Source organism: Poeciliopsis prolifica, unplaced genomic scaffold (assembly GCF_027474105.1).
Source record: "Poeciliopsis prolifica strain line A6 unplaced genomic scaffold, Auburn_PproV2 SCAFFOLD034, whole genome shotgun sequence".
NCBI lineage: Eukaryota > Metazoa > Chordata > Actinopteri > Cyprinodontiformes > Poeciliidae > Poeciliopsis > Poeciliopsis prolifica.
The window spans coordinates 1,007,956-1,026,715 of NW_026562409.1; the positions used below are offsets into that span (position 1 = coordinate 1,007,956).

An 18,760-nucleotide genomic window follows, 5' to 3' on the forward strand; every position below is an offset into this window, starting at 1 on the left:
TCAAAAGTACGTCACCATGATTTCTGCGTGTTTTGCGCCCTCTGGCGGACAAACTGCAGAGAGCCTGCTTGTGACCACACTGCGCATGTGCGGGGTGTCGACCGCGTTAAATGGCCTCAAAAATAACTTCCAGACTCTTCGGACTGACTCGCCGGGTCGTTTCCTGCCATTCCGCCTCCTGCAGCAGCAGCAGCAGCAGCGGACGGTTTCAGGTCCAACATGACCGCCAGAACCGGCGCTTCACGGTCACTGCGGGCAGCAGCGGCGAAGGTAAACCTCCGCCGGAGAGAAGCTCTGCAGGCGGGTCCGCTGGAGGCTCGGCGGGTCCATATGCATTACATCATCTCCAGCAGAAACAGTCCCGTTTTTATTCCCGCCGCTGAATTTAATCTCAGTTGTTTTCATAGAGAATTACGTTTAGATTGATGTCATTTTAAGATACCGTCTGTTTTAACCACTGATGTCTGAATGAATGCAAGTTAAACCAACCGGGTCTAACCGGGTCAACCTCAATGGTTCAGAAGCCCAGCTGGTGGGTTATTATTATGGGTCTCATTGAAATGAGAACCAAAGGTTCATAGAACAGACTCAGTCCTTATGTAAAAACTGGACCAGGGTTCCTGCTCGAGTTTTAACCGCAAATATCTCTTAAAATAGGACAAAACTAACCAAGTAACTTTACAGCAAGAAATATGTGCTGGTTTAAGGCAGTGATTTTATAATATTGATGAAAAAGAACTAGCTTCACTGGCAGATTATTGGTCTGTCTGTTCTATGACGTCATTATTTATGTTTTTGTTGACAGTATTGCTGCACATTGACCCAGTGAAGTGTGTTTCTGTTCTCCCAGGGGACAGTGAATGCGCCGTGCTGCACTACAGGTTCACCGGGCAGAAGGAGGTGGACCTGATCTCCACGTTCGTCCCTGAAATGTTTCGAGGCCAAGGCATTGCTGCTGCCCTGTCCCAGGTAAACTCTGGGTTCTGTCAGGTAGATCCTCAGTGCGACTCCTCTGACTTCCTGTCCTGCAGGCAGCCCTGGACTTCCTGGTGGAGGAGAAGCTAAAGGCTCGAGTCTCCTGCTGGTACATAAAGAAATACCTTGATGAGCAGCCGCAGCAGCAGTATAAAGACTTCATTATCTCCTGACTGCAGCCGATGACTCCAGCAGTCTCTTCATAACCGACATCAGAATCGACTCTACAGGACCAGTGATGTGTTGCGTAGAAAATCTCTGCAAATTTTTATAATTTATTTTTTATAATTTCAAATATTTGTACAATTTATTCTTACTTGTAAGATTTAAATTAATTAAAAACATAAAATCAAAGCACATTTTCATCATTAGAGGCAGAAATAATTTGCTAAAATCCAGCAGGAAGTGCAGTTGTTGTCACTTTCATGTAAAGGAAAATGGCCGCCATGCCAAAGCCTTTACATTGCACAAAAACAAAACTAGTAAGTTAAGATTTTAAATAACAAACCAGCACAATGTAGAGCTGCTGTGAGGAAAAACAAAAACAATCTCCCTCCTGCTACTTCCTGTCTTTTTGTCGTTTTCGCCTGTAGTAACATCCGGCTGCTGATCACTTGACTGACGCCGAACGTTTCCATTAGTTTTTAGAAATGCATCCATTTTAATATGGCTGAAAATTCACTTCATCATAAAGCAAAAGGTTATTTAATTGAAAAACTTTTTTTTTTGTAAATTAGCGTGAGTTTGATGAATTTATTTTAGTAATTTTACGTTGCGTAATGTTGTGGTTAAAGGAAACGGTGTGGTCACAGTTATTGACCCAAATATTGAATACGGGCCCAGATTTCCAGAGGAGCTCCATGAAAGAAGACAGAAGTCGTGGTTTCCGTTCTCCCGTGTTTATTCATTCATCAGCGCGGCGCCCGGACGACGCGTCCCGCCGCGGCGTTCAGACGTCACACAGGTGGAGCAGGTCGCGGGAAACGGCCAGGATGATTACAGTCCACATCATTTTGGTTCCATAAATACAATTTCCACATAATTTTTCCTGGAAGTCACTGATACCAACAACGGCTGACTGATCCAGCTGCTAACGTGTGTGTGTGTGTGTGTGTGTGTGTGTGTGTGTGTGTGTGTGTGTGTGTGTGTGTGTGTGAGAACAATAGAGAAACAGAAGTGTGGGAATATATACAATCTGAACTGTAATGGTGCTTTTTTTCTCTTAACACTGCAATAAGGGGACCAAGCAATTTTACACAAAGATTTGTTGCTGCGTTTGTTTCTGCCGGATCGTTTCCCGACCGGGTTTCATTCCATGTATGTGGGGGAGCTGGGAGACGGCGGCATCTGATCCAGGATCCTGCAGACGTATCCGGCCACGTCCACAGAGCGCTCCTCGTACATCTGGATGAACGGGTCTCTCTGGAGGTTAAGGAAAACAGAGAAATGAAAACAAACTCTAACCTTGACATAGATTAAATAAACCTAAACCTACCAGCAGCTCTCTGTACTTCGGCCTCTTGGATTCATCCTTTGTAAGGCTGCGAACGACAAAGAAAAGCGCCAGTTCCCATCTGTGTCCAGCAGAGGGCAGAAGCGGTTACTGTGTTTCAGTTTTCTCACCACACGTTGACAAAGGAGATGAACTTCGGGGAGAAGCGCCTCTCGTCCGAGTTGCTGAGCTGCGGCGGATCTCCTCTCACCACCTGAGTCAGCTGGTCGAACACGCTGTTCCACTTCGGATAGGGGAACCGTCCTGTGGCCAGTTCATACTGACACACACACACACACACATAGACACACATGCAAACACACACACATAGACACACACACACACACACACACATAGACACACACACAGACACACACACACACACATAGACACACACACCACATTATCATATTTAATGAGGTTTACTGCATAACAGTAAAACAAACTTCAATCTGATTTTGGTTAAAATCCCCTGGGATTAACTGATGCTTCGCGCAAGAAACACAAAACTTCAGTCCAACACAATAAGATCCAACATAAAGATATTATAATGCAGGGAGACGTTTTACTCCCAACATCCGGTTCTGATAACTGACACCATTTATGGACAGACCAATGAGGACAAACAGACGGATTGACGGGTCAATGAATGTTTTCGTGACGGTTTCATGTCGTTGGGTGAATAAAACGTCTCCGATCAGTTTTGTTGCCATAACGCAGGAAGCTGATGCTGACCAGATTTCAGGATAATCTGATTATTTCACCCAGCAGAGAATCTGCCATCAGAAACCAACAATGAGCTGCAGAAGATCTTTAGTGAGGCAGAGTGGCCACGAACAGACGCTGACTGACCGGACCTCAACCTGCTGCTGCCGGACCTCAACCTGCTGCTGCCGGACCTCAACCTGCTGCTGCTGGACCTCAACCTGCTGCTGCCGGACCTCAACCTGCTGCTGCCGGACCTCAACCTGCTGCTGCCGGACCTCAACCTGCTGCTGCCGGACCTCAACCTGCTGCTGCCGGACCTCAACCTGCTGCTGCCGGACCTCAACCTGCTGCTGCCGGACCTCAAACCTGCCGGACCTCAACCTGCTGCTGCCGGACCTCAACCTGCTGCTGCCGGACCTCAACCTGCTGCTGCTTGACCTCAGCTCTGGCTCTACCCATCAGTGTTTCCCCAGATGCTCTCTGGGAGCAGAAAAGCAGGATAAACTCACCAGTGTGATTCCCAGACTCCAGACGTCGGAGCGAACGTCGTAGCCCTGCCTGGAGGCGCTGGGGTCGATCCGCTCCGGCTGGAGAAACGTCACAAACACAGTCAATCCTGGGAAAGTCAATGTTTTGCATTATTCTGGACTTTGGAAAGCAGACGACATGATTTATGAGCATGAAGGTTTTCATCTGCAGCCCGCAGGATGCCTCATCCTCTCTCAGACATGCAGCTTTGTCCTCATTCTGCAGAGCAGCTGCAGCTGAGAAAGTGAGCGCAGGAAGCGCCTTACTGGCCTAGTTAAAGACCTGAAATAGCTGCTCAGGTCAGCCAGCAGATCCGGCTGCAAGGAGTCGAACATCTGATCACAGCAAATCATACCGAGATAATATATGGATTTTATGGATCTGGTTCTGCAGATCCTGACGGATCTAACTGGTCTTCAGCAGAAACACTGAATCCATTTACATCAGCCTGAAACACTTTAAACCTTTAAACAAGTCAGACTCATTTCTGCCTTTGTTTCTGCCCAAAATGACTGATTTTGTAGAAATTTTGTTTTTATAAGTTTCAAAGTCGGCGGCGCAGCACTCTTACCGCCATGTACGGCCTGCAGCCGGCGTCTCTGGTTTTGGCGATGGAGTCCACCAGCTGGCCGCTGATGCCGAAGTCGCAGAGCTTTATGTTTCCGTTTCTGTCCAGCAGGATGTTGGACGGCTTGATGTCTGAGCGAAGAGACGGACGGTGAGCAGCGAAGAGCGAACGACTGAAACCAGAGCAGCTGGGAGTGCTTACCTCGGTGGATTATCTTCAAGTTTTCTTTCAAGTGGTTTAGTGCCTTCACAGTCTGCAGAACAAAACCAGGAGTTAGCAGATTATATTGAATCAAAGCAAACAATAAAACGCAGAAACAAACTTACAGCTAAAGTGATTTTTCCTAATATCTCCTCTGGAATCACGTCGTCTAACGAGCCGTATACAAACTTGTAAAATTTGTCTAATGAGGTAGCCATGAGTTCCATGCAGATCCAGCAATCGCCCTGAAACAAACACAGGACATCAGATCATCTGCAGGACAAACGAAGCGTTTCAGTCCCAGAATGAGTCTGACCTCTCTGAACAGAGCGCCGTAGAACTGGACGATGTACGGACAGTCGCTGCTTCTCATCACCACGTCCAGATCCATCAGCAGCTGCTTCTGCTCCTTCTCATCCACCGTCGACCGAATCCTCTGAGAAAAACAAAATCAGGCAAGAACGATGACGCCAAACTCTAACCCCATAAATCAGTTTAAAACATCTTTTTAAAAATCTTTATTGCAGAAGATTTTTAATCTGGATGACAGAATTATTATTACTGCAGATTAAACATGAAACTGAAATATAATCGATTAAGAGGAAAATATGTGTTTGTTTTGTTAAAGAGGATATTTTACAGGAGATGCATGATAAATGTAGATATAATTTGGAAAGATTGTAAGATGTGACAGAAGGAGACCCGGTGAAATAAGCAACAAATCAAAAGATAAATTAAAACAAACTCAATAATTTCCATTAGAATGATTTTTCATTTCTCTCCTTCTACCAAAAACTGGATGATAAGTTTTCAGTTTGGCGTTTTGTCTCAACCAGTCGTTTTATAACTCATGTTATTTATTTATGTTGTAAATTTAAAATATCTTGCAGCTCAGAGTTAAATTAGAATTTAAAGCTTATTAATCTTTGAGACTGTTTTATTTCCTTACTGGCCTCAAAATGACAAAATTATTGTTCATCATAAGTTAATTTGTTATCAATGATAACTGTGTAACTGAAGAAGCTTTGTCTTATTCCTGTTCCTTTTGGAACCTAATATGGAAGTTTCTTTTTTATTGACATTTTTGGTTTTCTTCTTTTATTTTTGCTGTGATCTTTACTTGTCTGAAATAAAGATTTCATTTCATTTTTCCTCCTTCAGCGTCGTTCGCTCACCTTCACGGCCATGATCATGTTGCTGGGTTTGTGCACCATCTTGTTGACGGAGCCGTAAGCCCCTCGGCCGATTTCGCCCAGATCCTTCAGATCCTCGGCGGTGAAGTCCCAGTGCTGCTCCGGGGAAATCTTCAGCTTCCCCGAAGACTCGATGCTGTGAGTCCTCAGCCTCTCTCTGGAGAAACAACAGTCACTGAGCTGCCAACACGGCCGGGTTAACAGCAAGGGCGCTCACTCACATGTGTGGGTTCTGAAACGGAGGCCCGGCCGTGTTTAGGGAGAATCTGGTGGAGGGTTTGATGGACGGGTTGGCGAAGTTCAGCTTCAGCGCTTTGCGTTTACCTGAGCGGCAGGAGAAAGTTTTACAACCACAACAAACACAAAGAGCCGAGCAAAACGAAAACCAGTCGTCCAAAAGGAAAAGCAGGAATGTTAAATGTGCAAAATCCACAAAATGAGACAATAGGAAGATTAAAAGATGAGTACAGGAAGATTTACTAAAACAAGGATGGAATGATTTCCAGAGAGAAGGGGCGTGAGAAGCAAAAAGCTGCAGATCAGAAAGATCATCAGCTGTAGATGATGCCGTTTAAAAACATTCATAAAATAAGACTCAACTGTCATGTGAGAATCAATACACTGAATATTAATATTCTATTTGATTAAACTGGGAACTCTGGAAATAGTTTCTTGCTCACATTGTTGCTACATTAGGCTTCATTAAATAGCCATAAAATAATCATAAATCAGGAAGATGAACTGGACTAACCAGCTAAAAATGTTTTTAATTTCTTGAAGTGTTCATTCATTCACTCTGCAGACAAAACAATTTAAACAATTTAAAGTTTTAAACCAGCCACTAGCCGCCAGCACTGCTAGCTAACTGTTCAACTAGCCACCAGCACTGCTAGCTAACAGCTCTACTAGCTGCCATCACTGCTAGCTAACTGTTCCACTAGCCACCAGAAATGGTAGCCAACTGCTCTGGTAGCCACCAGCAATGCTTGCTAGCGAATCAGATTTTGCCCCAAAAAACCCCCAAACTATAATAATTCAATGAAATAAATGCAAAGTCATTTCAATTTAAGAAAACAGCATGACTGTCAGATGCTATGAGATACAAATGGTAGCATGTTTCTGCTAATGCTAACATTAGGGCTAGCTTTACTGTGATAACGACAATGGATTAAACTGGTTTCATTCAGACTATTTATGTTCACATTTTGAGTTGCAAGCTGGAAACTGTCAGAGCCACATCTAACTAAAGCTAATGCTAAACTTAGCATTAGCATAGTATTAGTGTTAGCATGTTTTCCTAAAACTACTGTCAAAGGTCTAGTGTTAATGTAAAGTTGTGTCAGATTTATGAAATTGCTAACGTTGAAACCTGCATGTTAAACATGTTAATGTTAGCAAAGCTTATGAAGTCCCAAGCTAATAGTTTTATCATATTAAAAGTGTTAGCATACTAATGTGCAGAGGTTTAAAAACTAAAAATACATTTTTAAAAAATCATAACATTAATTATAGATCTTGTTTGATGATCTGAAACTTTAAAAGTGTCTAAAAGAAATGAAAAAGAAGCGAATCCTTTTATCTACTTAGCATGTAGCATCTATATAAGAATCAAAATGGTGGTGAATGAGTGAACATTTCAAAACCAGCATCTGCTGCAGGACCGTTCTACTTTATAATCTTCAGATTTTTAATAGCATTAGAATATTTATCACTTCATTTGCACCCCGACTCTTTGTAACAAAAACAGCACAGCATGCTGAACTTCACCCTGAATGCAAACACAAAGTGGAAAAGTAAACAAGAAACAGAGCTAAACATATAAAAACATTATGATGGAAACATGCAAGACTGACTGCTTTGATTTCACCTTGAATCGAATGTTTGCACCACCCAAACACCACAGGAATGTGTGCAGGAATAGGCCAAACTGCGCTCGAAATGACAACTTCAGTGTTTTCACCAAACACAAGAGGATAGCTGGAGTGGACCCACACCCCAAATACCAGAAACAAAACGGGACAAGCAAACACTTGTGTTGCTTGTTAGTTGGACACTGGAAACCACAGAGTTAGAGTTGGAAGAGTGGAGCTGGCAGAGGCCTCCATCAGGAGGAGCAGCCAGAGATCTGCTGGGAGCCACACCTGAACGCTAGCTGAGACATTCAGGGCAGATCTGCTGTTCCTGTGCATGCTGCAGCTATTTGCATGGAGTCAGTGCAATCTGTGGAGCCCAGCTGCTGGTGGTGCAGGCCTGAGGACCAGCGGGGTGATTAGGCTGGGATTAGTGGAGAACAGCAGGACAGACTCCCTCCATACCAAAGAGTCAGGCGGAAAGAAAGAGAGGAGTGCTGTTGGTGCTGAAGCAAAAGAAGTTTGGCTTACTTGGGTGAGCTCCAGACAGGTTTATCTGAAACCCTAGAGGTGAAAAGAAAGCTTTTATTCTTTTTAACAATCCTCAGGAGACTACTTTGTCAGTTAGACATCCGAGTCTGTTGCTTTAAATTTGTCTCTTTGGTTTTACGGCTCAGGTTTAAAACATATTCTCAGAAATCTGTGTTGCTCTGCAGCGTTATTAGAGCTTCTGGAGGATCTTTTTGCAGACAGAATGCATTTGATGAAAGGAAATGCATTAGCATGCACCTGTAAGTCTGCTGCAGACAGTGGACCGAGATGAAATGGAGGTAAAGGAGAGGAAGACATGAGCAGCAGGTAAAACAAAACAAAAAGGATCACAAGGAGAGATGGAAGAAGCATTTCAGATGGAAAAATGCTTTTAATTTTCTCCGGACAGCTCACCATCGGTCAGCATCACATCAGGAGTTAGGAAGCAAAAATTAAGCAGCATTAAGAAACGAAACAGTCAGAGGAACATAAACCACATCAGGACTAACTAACTGTCACATCATTCAGAGAATTAAGCTACATAAATCACAGCTAATGAGGAATTTATTAATGCCATCGTGAAGCTTAGCTGCAGCAATCAAAGAGCATATTTTTAAAAATAGAAAGTTATTACTACTTTGAAGCAGGTGAGTGACAGCAGTGTGTGTACCTGTTTCACTCTGACATCTCCAGCAGGTGTTGGACTCTGAAAGTTAAAACAGGCAGAGTTTGCATAGAAATCAGAACCGTGGCACAGTCAGCAGAATCCGATTTAATCTGGACTGAAACAAAAAGCGGCTCCAGTTTCAGCAGCGACTCGACTCAAAGCTTCAAATCCGCTGGGAAATATTAAAAACTCACCAAACTCAATTTTAAAGGCTTTAACACAGATTCATTTAAGCTGGACTTTAAGTTTAACCAGGCTAATCCTCCACTCTTACAGTCACAGCCCAGGTTCATACAGTTTAATTCACGCAAGTTTATTATAAATTACTACAATCCACACTAACCCAGAAAAGATTTGAATCCAACACAGATTAAATCCACTTTAATTCCAGTTCAGTTCACACACAAACACAGTTAGCTTCCAGTTTAACTCATTCAGGTTGAAGCGGATCAGATCAGGATCCCAGCTGGACTGGCTCAATTATTTCCATTTTGGGTCCAATTCAATCCTGTTCCACTGATCAGTTATAATCAATTATAGTTCAGATCATTCTGACCTCATTCAGCCAAATGCAATAAATATTAATTGAGAGAAACAGTAAATAAACGGGGATTCTGTCAGAGACATTGTAAACGCAGAACCTCACACTCGCAGTGGATCTCCCGGATCATCTGTTCCCTCTTATGTAATTAAAAAGCTGCTAACTCATTGTGCAAAATGTGACAGATCCGTCAGTGCAGGGTGTAGCCTCCCGGGTTAGCCGCGCTAGCTTCACCTTCACGGCAGCGGACCCGGAGCCTCCCCGCTTACCCTGCATGCCGCTCATCGTTGCGGAGTGCTGGGACTGCTGCGGCGGCTGGTAGAGGTGCGTGACGGACCCCGCGTTGCTGCTGCCGTGGCTGCTGCCTGTCGTTGAGCCGTTTGGACCAGGAGTCGCCATTGTGTGTTTGAATTCCATCAGCAGCGCCAGGGGCTGCAATGCAGAGGCTCGAACCGTAACTTCCCTCCCTGTTCCTCCCTGCTGCTGGGGAATCAACGCTGACGGCGCTGAGCCCCGCGAAACCAAGCAGGCGGCGAAGGACGAAAAGTCCGTGAAACGGAGAAACACGCGCGGAGGCTCGGGGGGCTGCGGGAGAGGCGGCTATGACACAAACAAACTCAGCTAAGCTAGCAGGGCAGGCTAACAATCAGCTGACATTTCAACACCCACTGACTGCAGTAAGCGAGGAGGGACCGGATGTTTTGTAGCAGCTCTTTCAAAATAAAACACAAAACCAGCATGCAGTAAATTCAGCGCATTTTTACTCAAGTAAAATTAAAAAGTATTTGGCAAAAGGTTACTGCAGTACCGGGTGACTGATTATTTGAGTCAACATTTAAAGAATGTAATACAATGCTTATATGGAAATGTATTTTAGATCCTAAAATAAAATAAATTACACAAATTATCATTACTAAATATTAAACTCAGCAGGAAGAAACACCAGTAATGTATGTTATATCACGGTAAGTAGTGAAAACTGTTCACTCCAGCTTCCAACTTCAAAGGATTTCTTACATTTATTTCTAAGCTATTTGTTTGTTTTCAAATGTAATTTTTTTGTTCTTTTTAATCTGTCACATTTCTCTGATATTGTTTTTTTTTATCTGTTCCTTTGTTTTGCTAGCAGTTCATTATAGTTTCCTTAACCATAGCAATATTTTGCTGTATTTTATTGAATTTATATTGCGTTTCATTTTCTTTGTCAGTGGGAAATAGTTCAGATTTGCTAAACAAACTGCCTTTGATGTGATTTGACAACAAATAACATTTAAAAAGTATATTACTATATGTTATCAGTTATTTTATCCTTCTTTGGTTACCAATTTTGTGACAACTTTTAATTGTGATTGGATGTTATTCACAGCAGACGCCATTATGACGTATTTCCGCAAAGTTTGTAAAAGAGCAGAATGAGATTTATTGAATCATTTGCGTCAGATATAAAGATCATTACCATATTTATCAATTTTCTATTAATTCAACATAGAAATGTTCTCCACCCCGCATGTTCCAGCTGAAGAAGTGAAAATCGAACGCACCCTCGTCAGTGCAGCGACGGGAGGTGCGTCTGCTGAGTATCGTCTGTACGTCCCGGAGGCCCGGGCGGGGAGGAGGAGAAAAGGGACGATTCCACACAACGATGGGAGAAGTTTGTGAGAAGATCTCGTGTCTTTCCACAGTTTGGCGATTAAGTAACGTTTTAATGTGTGTGTTCTTTACTCTGGCTTCCTATGTGCAGGTAACGCTTGATAAATGAGTGTTTGCTCTGGTTTTGCTCTTTTCATGGTCATAATGTGAAGCGTTGATCTTTCAGATCAATGATCCAGACGCAGGTTTATGGATGGTAGGTACAGCGGCTGCGCAGTATTTTCCCCGGGTTGCAGGGCGAACTTGACGTGTTTCTGCTCCAGGTGGGTTATGCAGTTCCTGCTGTCCTCTGTGCGGTTATTGGCTTCAGACCTCGTGTCACAGGTAGGCAGGAGAGTCTCACAGAAACTACATCCTGTTTTGCTCTCTTCAGGAGAAGTCATTGGACTCTGCACCGTTACAGAACATTTATTAGTTCTAACATCGCCATCTGTTGGCTGACATGGTTACATCACAGCTGCTTTTTGTATGTTTTGTTTCTGTTTCTTAATTCCAGAAACTTTGGCCTGGAGGCGCGTTGCTGATCTCCACCTGATGGTCTCCAGCGCAGCCATCTTCATGTTAGCATGGAAACTTTACACGCAGCGAGCGACGCAGATCTTCCAGCAGGAGGAGGGCAGGTGTGCTGAGGCTCCTGTCAAAAAGAAAATAAAGATATAAAGAGTATAAAGGTTAAAATAAATTAAAAAAAGCTGTGACATAATCCAAAATAAGTTTGTCTTCAGAGCATAAAATCTGTTCAGAGTCCCAGCACAGAAATGGAAAGTTAAGTAGAAGGAAAAAGTCTGGTATTAATACACATAACAGTAATTGCTTATCAAATATTTGGTAAAAATAAGCCTGTCGGCCAATTAAAGACAGAAGTAATGGATTAATATCTATTAATAATCTCCTTTTGCTTTCCAAATTCCCTCTTTAGAGAATTTTCTGGTCTTATGTTGACGGCTGTTTGGCTTCTTTTGTGTCGCCGCTCTGGAAGGTAATTTGCTCTTTAACTCAAGTTTAATTTGAGTTTCTGATAGATTTTGACTCTGCTGTGTTTTTCCTCAGCGCTCCGGTCGGGAAGCTGCGCGTCTCCACAGCTGTGGCCATCACAGTTTTCCCCATTGTGTCTTGGCTTTACTACCATGTCAATAAGGATCTGCGGTCAGACTGGCCGTCTCACTGTAAAACTGCCATTTAGAGCAGCTTCACCTGCCATAACATTCCTTCCTTTGCCAAAGAAGTACTCATTTTTGTAGATCTATATATTGATTACACCAAAATTATGTTAATCTCAAGGTAACTTTTGTTGGATGTTGTTTTTTTCAAAATGTGTAAATAACTAACCTGTATAAAACAAGGTCTATTTTTTCCATCTGCACTACTTTGTTTTTACTTTAGGGGGCAGAAAAGAGCTCCCAGGCTTAAAAGTGAAGACTGAAGAAGATTAAATTAATCAATCAATCAATAAAATAAAATAAATAATACTGTTCTTTTTGATTGTCTAATATGTGGTTTAATTAGGTAGCCGTTTGATATCCGCATTTCCCCTCCTTTCCATGTGGTGGCGGTATTGCGCCGAAGCAGCGTCGCCGTTAAACAAGGAGAAGAAGACACGTCTGAACCGCCTGATCCCAGATCAGTTTGCTCAGACGTTAAAGTTCTAACTTTGACGTCACACTGACCCCAGAACAGCCGTTCAGGCTCATGTAACTTCCGGATGTTAAGCAGTAGCGGTTCCGTAAAGGTTAAAGCCAACATGAGCGCTCTGTTCCAGAACCTGGGCTGCTGGCTGGTTCAGAGTAAAGCCCTCCAGAACCGAACCGTCAGACTCGCTCACAGTTTAAGTGGAAGGGAAGCCGGGCGGAAACACGCGCTGTCTGCGCGGACTGAGCTCTGCTACCTGGTAGGTCAAAGCTTCCGCCGAACTCCATAGAAGAAACTGGCAAATTAGCGCCGATTTCCATTTGACGTACAATTAAGTGAAAATGTAGACTTTATTGTAAGTGCAACTTTATCTGTGTAATCCTCCTCAAAATTCGGCGGTGTCATTTTGTACATTAATTCATAATTTTATTTGTTAAAATTGCTTTCCACGAAAAACTGGATATGGTGATTTATAAAAAGCTTTTGCCATATTGCACCTGTTTCTTTCAGGTGATCGCCAGCCGGTGGCACAGCTGCAGAGGAACACAATGGCTGAAGCTTCACAGCTCCAGATCGGTTTCCTCTCTGCCCTCATCAGGCGACAAGTCCAAGAAGTCAGGGGTAAATCTTTTAATGTAAAAAAGAAACTTTGTTTCCAACTTTGTGCTGCACATGTAAGCAGCAAGTTAGTTCCAAGTTATAAAAACACAAAAATCAAAAGTCATTAAAGTGACATAGGTCACCAATTGACAATAATAACAAAAATCCAAATTTTAGGGTAACAAAAAGCGAGCCCACAGCATGATGATTCCGCCACCATGTCTTACAGTGGATGTCGTTATTTTTTTGTGATAAATATTTGGAAATATGCCCTGAAATCTCAGGTTTTCCTGTGGGGTTTTGGGAGATTGTCTTGGGGATTTTTGCTCCTGTGAGTGTGAAGCTCATTCATCAGGGAGCTGATTGTTGGTTCATGTTTCCCATCTGAACATTTCAGCCTGTGACATGGAAATCTTTAGCGGTCACGTTTGCTATCGGAGGAGCTCTGCTGGGAGGGATGAAATATTTCAAGAAGGAAAAAGAGGAGTGTGAGTAGCTCGGCGTATAAAGTGGCACTAAAAACTTGGACTCTGATTTTCTCCTGCCGATTCAGGAGGAAACGGTTTGGATTATGTTGGAAAAAGTGTTTTTGTGCATAGAGGATGGCGCGTTGATCTGTGTCTTGCCGTTTTGCCTGCCAGTGATTGAGAAGGAGAGGAACAAGTCGCTGGGCCGGCCGGCGCTGGGCGGCCCGTTCTCCCTCATCGATCACAACAACAAACCGTCCAGGAGCGAGGACTTCCTGGGCCGGTGGATCCTGATTTACTTTGGCTTCACGCACTGCCCAGACATCTGCCCCGACGAGATCGAGAAGATGATCGAGGTGGTGGATGAGATAGGTGATCACTTGAGTTTTCAAACAGGGCTGCAGGCTGAGGTTTGCGGCGTTAACAGACTTCCTGTTTGTATTTCTGCAGACAGAATCAAGAGTCTTCCCAACCTGACGCCCCTCCTGATCACCATCGATCCGGACAGAGACACTGCAGAGGCCATGGCTGCGTATGTGAAAGGTACCGGAACACGCATCCGCAGTTATTACTCCTGATGTCAGGAGTTGATCAGTTTGTTTGTGTTTCAGTCTTTAGCTGCATGTTCAGGATTTCTAATCTATTTTCTGATAAATACTGGACATTTGCTCTAGATGAGTCAGAAGATAAGTAAACTAGAGGTCTCAGCATCTGTGATCCTTTCTTCACAGAATCATTTCAAACTCCACCTGATGATTTGATGCTAATGAGTTAAAAGTATTTTTATTCAATTGAATCAAACTTATACTAAAGTAACTTCATGAGATGTTTAACTTTCCTCATTTTTATGCTGAGTTCTCATAAAATTACTACTTTATTCTCTGACTATTGAACCTTTTTTTTTTCATTATTTTGACTTTATTGTTGTAAGATTGTACCCTGGTAACGTAATGATTTTATGATATGATGAATATTTAATTGTAGAATTGACCTGAATTTAAGTACAACTAAAACATGAATGAGAAACAAGAACATTACTGGGTCAAAAATATCAATTTTCCAAAAGTTCATTCTCAAAAATTAAATTAATTAATGAAGTAACTTTTTTCATTTTGTGGCGGCTGCAGAGTTTTCCCCGAAGCTGATTGGGCTGACGGGGTCGGCGGCTCAGGTGGAGCAGGTGTCCAGAGCGTACCGCGTCTACTACAGCCAGGGGCCGAAGGACGAAGACAACGACTACATTGTGAGTCCGGCGCCGCCGCGTTCTGGCGCCGCCGCGTTCTGGCGCCGCCGCGTTCTGGCGCCGCCGCGTTCTGGCGCCGCCGCGTTCTGGCCGAGCGTCTAACCGGCTGCTGTCGCCCGCAGGTGGATCACACCATCATCATGTACCTGGTGGGACCTGACGGAGAGTTCGTCGATTACTTTGGGCAGAACAAGCGCAGCGCGGAGATCAGCAGCGCCATCGCAGCTCACATGAGGAAGTACCAAAACCAGAAGCGATGAGGGGGCGGGGCTTAAAGCCCGGCATGAACTGACTGACCTCAGGCGTCTCACTGCTGCTGTCTTATATTATTACTTTGTGTCTTTTTGTATTTATATCAGGATTTCTTCTCAGCCAATTAAATGATGTCATTCAGTTCAGGTTTCCTGAGGGGGGGGTGAATTCAAGACACTAGCAGTACTTCCTGTTTACATCCAGAGGTTTTGGCTCCACCTACAGGTTGGGAAACAGACGTTTTTTCTTCTCTGAGGACGTTGTTGACTCCAGTCCTTAGGGTCGCCGTCCTGCAGTTTTTAGATGTGCCTCAGGTACAAAACACAGGAATGAAATGGTTTAATTACCTCCTCCTGGTTCTCCAGAGCCTTAATCACCTAATTATTGTATTCAGGTTGATGCAGCAAAGGCTCAGATAAAAGTTGCAGGACACCGACCCTGCAGGACTGGATGTCGACACCCCTGCTCTAGTGGACGGACAGAGAGTCGAACCTGCGACGGTGCGACGCCGACTAAGGGTTGTGCTAAACCGCCACAGCGCGGCCCACGGAAACATCAAAGGTTTCTTCAGTTTTGAGAATCTGTTAAGTTTTTTTATTTGCAGGAAGTGCTTTAAAGCTTATTTATGTCAAATCTTGAGTCTTTTTCAGTGATTCAAATGCTTAATAAAATTAAAAATGATAGTTTAGTTCATGTGAGTTTTAAAATTCGGCCTATCCAACGTTTCCATCAGTCTGACAGGACGGACCGTGGCAACCTGTGACCCGGCCTTGTTGCTCTCAACAACAAAGTTCATGTATTTTGAATTTTCAGACAGAAGATGCTTTCAAAATATCTACAGAAACATTCATGTTATCAGTTTTTATTGCCTTTTTAACCTGTTTTTTTTTTAATTATTGCTTCATTTTCAGTTCCAAATTTCATGTACAATAAACTTACCCAAAAATCTTCTGTCTAATGGGTTAAAATGTGCATTTATGATCATAAAAAATGTTAGATTTAAAAATTACTGAGCTTCAGCTATGAAACTAAACCTGTTTAGTTAAATAATAGACTCTAAAACATGAAAAATCACTCAGAAAAAATAATAATCTACCTCCAAATCCTGACATCATGTCGGATTAAATACGATACTGCACGTCACTTTTCCAAAAATGTATCAGTTAATTTGAATTTATTAACATAAAAGTTTTCTATGATGTCTCTGCAGGACAAATGCAACTTGTAGGACAATAATTGTTCATTTTTTCCATCAAAGCTTTTTCTGTGGCCTAATACAGAATGAAAACGAAGATTTACTTTTTACTTGTTTACTTTATTACATTAAAGCAACATACAGCCTCTGTAACAATCACTTCCTGAAGACAAGCTCCACTTTTATGTAAGTCAGGATGAGTAGAAACCACAGCGTGTCGCCCTCTGGTGGTGGAAAACCAGCTCTGCAGCAGCGTGAGGAAAATAATTCACTTGTTATTCTGAAGCGCAGAAATCAAACTTCAGTCCTGGAGGGTTAAGATGAACCTCTGTTGCACCGGAACTGAACTCATTAAGGTTCTGGAGAACCGATCCACACAATACGGAGGAAATGAAGCCGTTTCATTCCAGTGTTTAGTCCCTGTGGCCCATCCAAAACCTGCAGGATGGCCAGTGGGAGGGGCCCCGGAGGGAGGGCCCTCCCACTGGGAGGTGATGTCTGCCCGCTCTCCTGCCTCCTCTCCTGCCTCCTCTCCTGTCTCCTCTCCTGCCTCCTCTCCTGTCTCCTCTCCAGCCTCCTCTCCTGCCTCCTCTCCAGCCTCCTTTCCTGCCTCCTCTCCTGTCTCCTCTCCTGCCTCCTCCAGCTCATGCTGAACCTTCCTCAGTTTGCTCAGATGGCAGTTCGCTCGCTCTTCCTGTAAAACATAATAAATGAACCCGGCAGATGATGGAGCGAGGCGACTCACCGCTTCCTCAGCCTGCAGCTTGTCGGCTTTGACTTTCAGCTGCAGTTTGTCCACCAGGTCCTGCAGCCTCGTTGCGTTCTTCCTGTCCTCCTCACACTGGGTTTTATTGCACACAGGAAGTTATGGATCAGCACAGCTTTAAAAATAAACACTGCAGGTTCTTCTTACCTGCAGCTCTGTCACCTGAAGAATGAGACCAACGACCAAAGTTTCTGTTACCTTAGTAACTGCTTGGAGTAAATAGTTTATTATTATTTATTATTTTCACTACGCTGAACATTTTACTTTTACTGGAGTAAAATATGTGAAAGTAGAGCTGCTCTTGCTGGAGGTACTCTGTCCTCTGGGACTCGCATGTCTGATGTCTCAGCTGAATTATCAGACATTTCTCATATTTTATCAGACATTTCTCCTGTTTTATCAGACATTTCTCATATTTTATCAGACATTTCTCCTGTTTTATCAGACATTTCTCATATTTATCAGACATTTCTCCTGTTTTATCAGACATTTCTCATATTTTATCAGACATTTCTCCTGTTTTATCAGACATTTCTCATATTTTATCAGACATTTCTCCTGTTTTATCAGACATTTCTCATATTTTATCAGACATTTCTCCTGTTTTATCAGACATTTCTCATATTTTATCAGACATTTCTCCTGTTTTATCAGACATTTCTCATATTTTATCAGACATTTCTCATATTTTATCAGACATTTCTCCTGTTTTATCAGACATTTCTCATATTTTATCAGACATTTCTCCTGTTTTATCAGACATTTCTCATATTTTATCAGACATTTCTCATATTTTATCAGACATTTCTCCTGTTTTATCAGACATTTCTCATATTTTATCAGACATTTCTCCTGTTTTATCAGACATTTCTCATATTTTATCAGACATTTCTCCTGTTTTATCAGACATTTCTCATATTTTATCAGACATTTCTCATATTTTATCACACATTTCTCATATTTTATCACACATTTCTCATATTTTATCACACATTTCTCATATCAGACATTTCTCATATTTTATCACACATTTCTCATATTTTATCACACATTTCTCATATTTTATCAGACATTTCTCATATTTTACCCTTGCTTCCAGCTTCTGGAGTTGTTTCTTCCCTCCTTTCATGGCCGTGCCTTCGGCCTCGTCGAGTCGCTGCTGCAGGTCTTTCTCCTCCAGGTTTTTCTTCATCCTCTCCAGGTGGCGGCTGCTGTCCTGCTCTTTCTTCAGCTTCTCCGCCATCATGGCCGTCCACCCGGACGCCGCCGCCGTCCACCCGGACGCCGCTGGTGTTCTGCACAGTCGCATAAACACAGAAATCTAACCAGTTTCAACTCCTAAACAGCATGAAGAGGCAGGGAAGCGTTTTTAAATCATGAGGCGATAGAGAAACGATGAACATGCAGGCGATTGGGTTTTCACTAACGCACTGCAAAAACACAAAGTCAGTCGGTTCTGATCCGTTCTGGTCAGTACTGCAGACCTTTCCATCTCTATCAGCTAATTGCTCCAAGTGAAGCTGACTGTAGTTGATCTGTTCTTCTGCAACAAGTGGAGGAGAAATAATCCCAGATAATCTCATTTTACTCCACTGCAGTCTGTTTGATCCAGAATACAAACACAGCTTTGTAACAATAGCGTTCCCTTTAAATCTTACATTAACAAAGTTATTTTTTTTATATTGAAACAATAACCTGGCCAGT

General features: G+C 42.9%; 5 protein-coding genes across 9 annotated transcripts; 3 read left to right on the plus strand and 2 right to left on the minus strand.

Moving 5' to 3' along the window:
* Window positions 1–80: 80 nt before the first annotated feature.
* On the plus strand, window positions 81–1,329 carry LOC129373896 (protein NATD1-like). Its single transcript, XM_055052016.1, has 3 exons — window positions 81–270; window positions 851–969; window positions 1,032–1,329. The coding sequence occupies exons 1-3, from the start codon at window positions 111–113 to the stop codon at window positions 1,146–1,148; spliced, it is 396 nt and encodes a 131-aa protein (XP_054907991.1). The 5' UTR covers window positions 81–110; the 3' UTR covers window positions 1,149–1,329.
* A 526-nt stretch (window positions 1,330–1,855) lies between these two features.
* LOC129373893 (dual specificity mitogen-activated protein kinase kinase 4-like) lies at window positions 1,856–9,899 on the minus strand. 4 transcript variants are annotated; one of them, XM_055052010.1, is made up of 13 exons: window positions 9,524–9,899; window positions 8,717–8,752; window positions 8,047–8,079; window positions 5,887–5,989; window positions 5,648–5,822; window positions 4,789–4,908; window positions 4,598–4,717; window positions 4,473–4,524; window positions 4,275–4,402; window positions 3,685–3,762; window positions 2,599–2,747; window positions 2,471–2,516; window positions 1,856–2,397 (listed from the first exon to the last, which is right to left on the minus strand). In XM_055052010.1, exons 1-13 carry the CDS (start codon window positions 9,669–9,671, stop codon window positions 2,284–2,286), a joined length of 1,302 nt encoding a protein of 433 aa, XP_054907985.1. In that variant the 5' UTR covers window positions 9,672–9,899; the 3' UTR covers window positions 1,856–2,283. The 4 variants fall into 4 exon arrangements, with proteins under 4 accessions (XP_054907985.1, XP_054907987.1, XP_054907986.1 ...); XM_055052012.1 differs by lacking the exon at window positions 8,047–8,079 and having other exon boundaries at window positions 5,887–5,977; XM_055052011.1 differs by lacking the exon at window positions 8,047–8,079.
* A 14-nt stretch (window positions 9,900–9,913) lies between these two features.
* On the plus strand, window positions 9,914–12,355 carry tmem220 (transmembrane protein 220). Its single transcript, XM_055052015.1, has 6 exons — window positions 9,914–10,995; window positions 11,071–11,100; window positions 11,168–11,228; window positions 11,401–11,524; window positions 11,824–11,883; window positions 11,955–12,355. The coding sequence occupies exons 1-6, from the start codon at window positions 10,897–10,899 to the stop codon at window positions 12,085–12,087; spliced, it is 507 nt and encodes a 168-aa protein (XP_054907990.1). The 5' UTR covers window positions 9,914–10,896; the 3' UTR covers window positions 12,088–12,355.
* Window positions 12,356–12,591: 236 nt separating this feature from the next.
* Window positions 12,592–16,043, plus strand: LOC129373894 (protein SCO1 homolog, mitochondrial). Of its 2 annotated transcripts, XR_008607413.1 has the most exons (8): window positions 12,592–12,792; window positions 13,044–13,154; window positions 13,531–13,621; window positions 13,775–13,972; window positions 14,051–14,143; window positions 14,728–14,843; window positions 14,966–15,409; window positions 15,490–16,043. XR_008607413.1 is itself a non-coding variant. In XM_055052014.1 (7 exons), the coding sequence occupies exons 1-7, from the start codon at window positions 12,607–12,609 to the stop codon at window positions 15,101–15,103; spliced, it is 933 nt and encodes a 310-aa protein (XP_054907989.1). In that variant the 5' UTR covers window positions 12,592–12,606; the 3' UTR covers window positions 15,104–16,043. The 2 variants fall into 2 exon arrangements, 1 of the variants encoding a protein (XP_054907989.1); XM_055052014.1 differs by having other exon boundaries at window positions 14,966–16,043.
* A 548-nt stretch (window positions 16,044–16,591) lies between these two features.
* LOC129373802 (myosin-7-like) lies at window positions 16,592–18,302 on the minus strand. Its single transcript, XM_055051886.1, has 3 exons — window positions 18,067–18,302; window positions 17,036–17,135; window positions 16,592–16,984 (listed from the first exon to the last, which is right to left on the minus strand). The coding sequence occupies exons 1-3, from the start codon at window positions 18,300–18,302 to the stop codon at window positions 16,592–16,594; spliced, it is 729 nt and encodes a 242-aa protein (XP_054907861.1).
* Window positions 18,303–18,760: the final 458 nt, after the last annotated feature.

What these genes read in the sequence shown, in the direction of transcription:
- LOC129373896 (XM_055052016.1), top strand. Translation starts at nt 111, where the DNA reads ATGGCCTCAAAAATAACTTCCAGACTCTTCGGACTGACTCGCCGGGTC. An exon ending in TGCGGGCAGCAGCGGCGAAG is followed by an intron (nt 271 to 850) that starts GTAAACCTCCGC and finishes CTGTTCTCCCAG; the next exon opens with GGGACAGTGAATGCGCCGTG. An exon ending in TTGCTGCTGCCCTGTCCCAG is followed by an intron (nt 970 to 1,031) that starts GTAAACTCTGGG and finishes CCTGTCCTGCAG; the next exon opens with GCAGCCCTGGACTTCCTGGT.
- LOC129373893 (XM_055052010.1), bottom strand. Translation starts at nt 9,671, where the DNA reads ATGGAATTCAAACACACAATGGCGACTCCTGGTCCAAACGGCTCAACG. An exon ending in GAGATGTCAGAGTGAAACAG is followed by an intron (nt 8,080 to 8,716) that starts GTACACACACTG and finishes TTTCACCTCTAG; the next exon opens with GGTTTCAGATAAACCTGTCT. An exon ending in CCGTTTCAGAACCCACACAT is followed by an intron (nt 5,823 to 5,886) that starts GTGAGTGAGCGC and finishes TTGTTTCTCCAG; the next exon opens with AGAGAGGCTGAGGACTCACA.
- tmem220 (XM_055052015.1), top strand. Translation starts at nt 10,897, where the DNA reads ATGGGAGAAGTTTGTGAGAAGATCTCGTGTCTTTCCACAGTTTGGCGA. An exon ending in CAGACGCAGGTTTATGGATG is followed by an intron (nt 11,101 to 11,167) that starts GTAGGTACAGCG and finishes TTTCTGCTCCAG; the next exon opens with GTGGGTTATGCAGTTCCTGC. An exon ending in TTGTGTCGCCGCTCTGGAAG is followed by an intron (nt 11,884 to 11,954) that starts GTAATTTGCTCT and finishes GTTTTTCCTCAG; the next exon opens with CGCTCCGGTCGGGAAGCTGC.
- LOC129373894 (XM_055052014.1), top strand. Translation starts at nt 12,607, where the DNA reads ATGTTAAGCAGTAGCGGTTCCGTAAAGGTTAAAGCCAACATGAGCGCT. An exon ending in ACAAGTCCAAGAAGTCAGGG is followed by an intron (nt 13,155 to 13,530) that starts GTAAATCTTTTA and finishes TGAACATTTCAG; the next exon opens with CCTGTGACATGGAAATCTTT. An exon ending in ACGAAGACAACGACTACATT is followed by an intron (nt 14,844 to 14,965) that starts GTGAGTCCGGCG and finishes TGTCGCCCGCAG; the next exon opens with GTGGATCACACCATCATCAT.
- LOC129373802 (XM_055051886.1), bottom strand. Translation starts at nt 18,302, where the DNA reads ATGATGGCGGAGAAGCTGAAGAAAGAGCAGGACAGCAGCCGCCACCTG. An exon ending in TGTGTGATAAAATATGAGAA is followed by an intron (nt 17,136 to 18,066) that starts ATGTCTGATATG and finishes GTGCAATAAAAC; the next exon opens with CCAGTGTGAGGAGGACAGGA. An exon ending in AGCTGCAGGCTGAGGAAGCG is followed by an intron (nt 16,985 to 17,035) that starts GTGAGTCGCCTC and finishes TATGTTTTACAG; the next exon opens with GAAGAGCGAGCGAACTGCCA.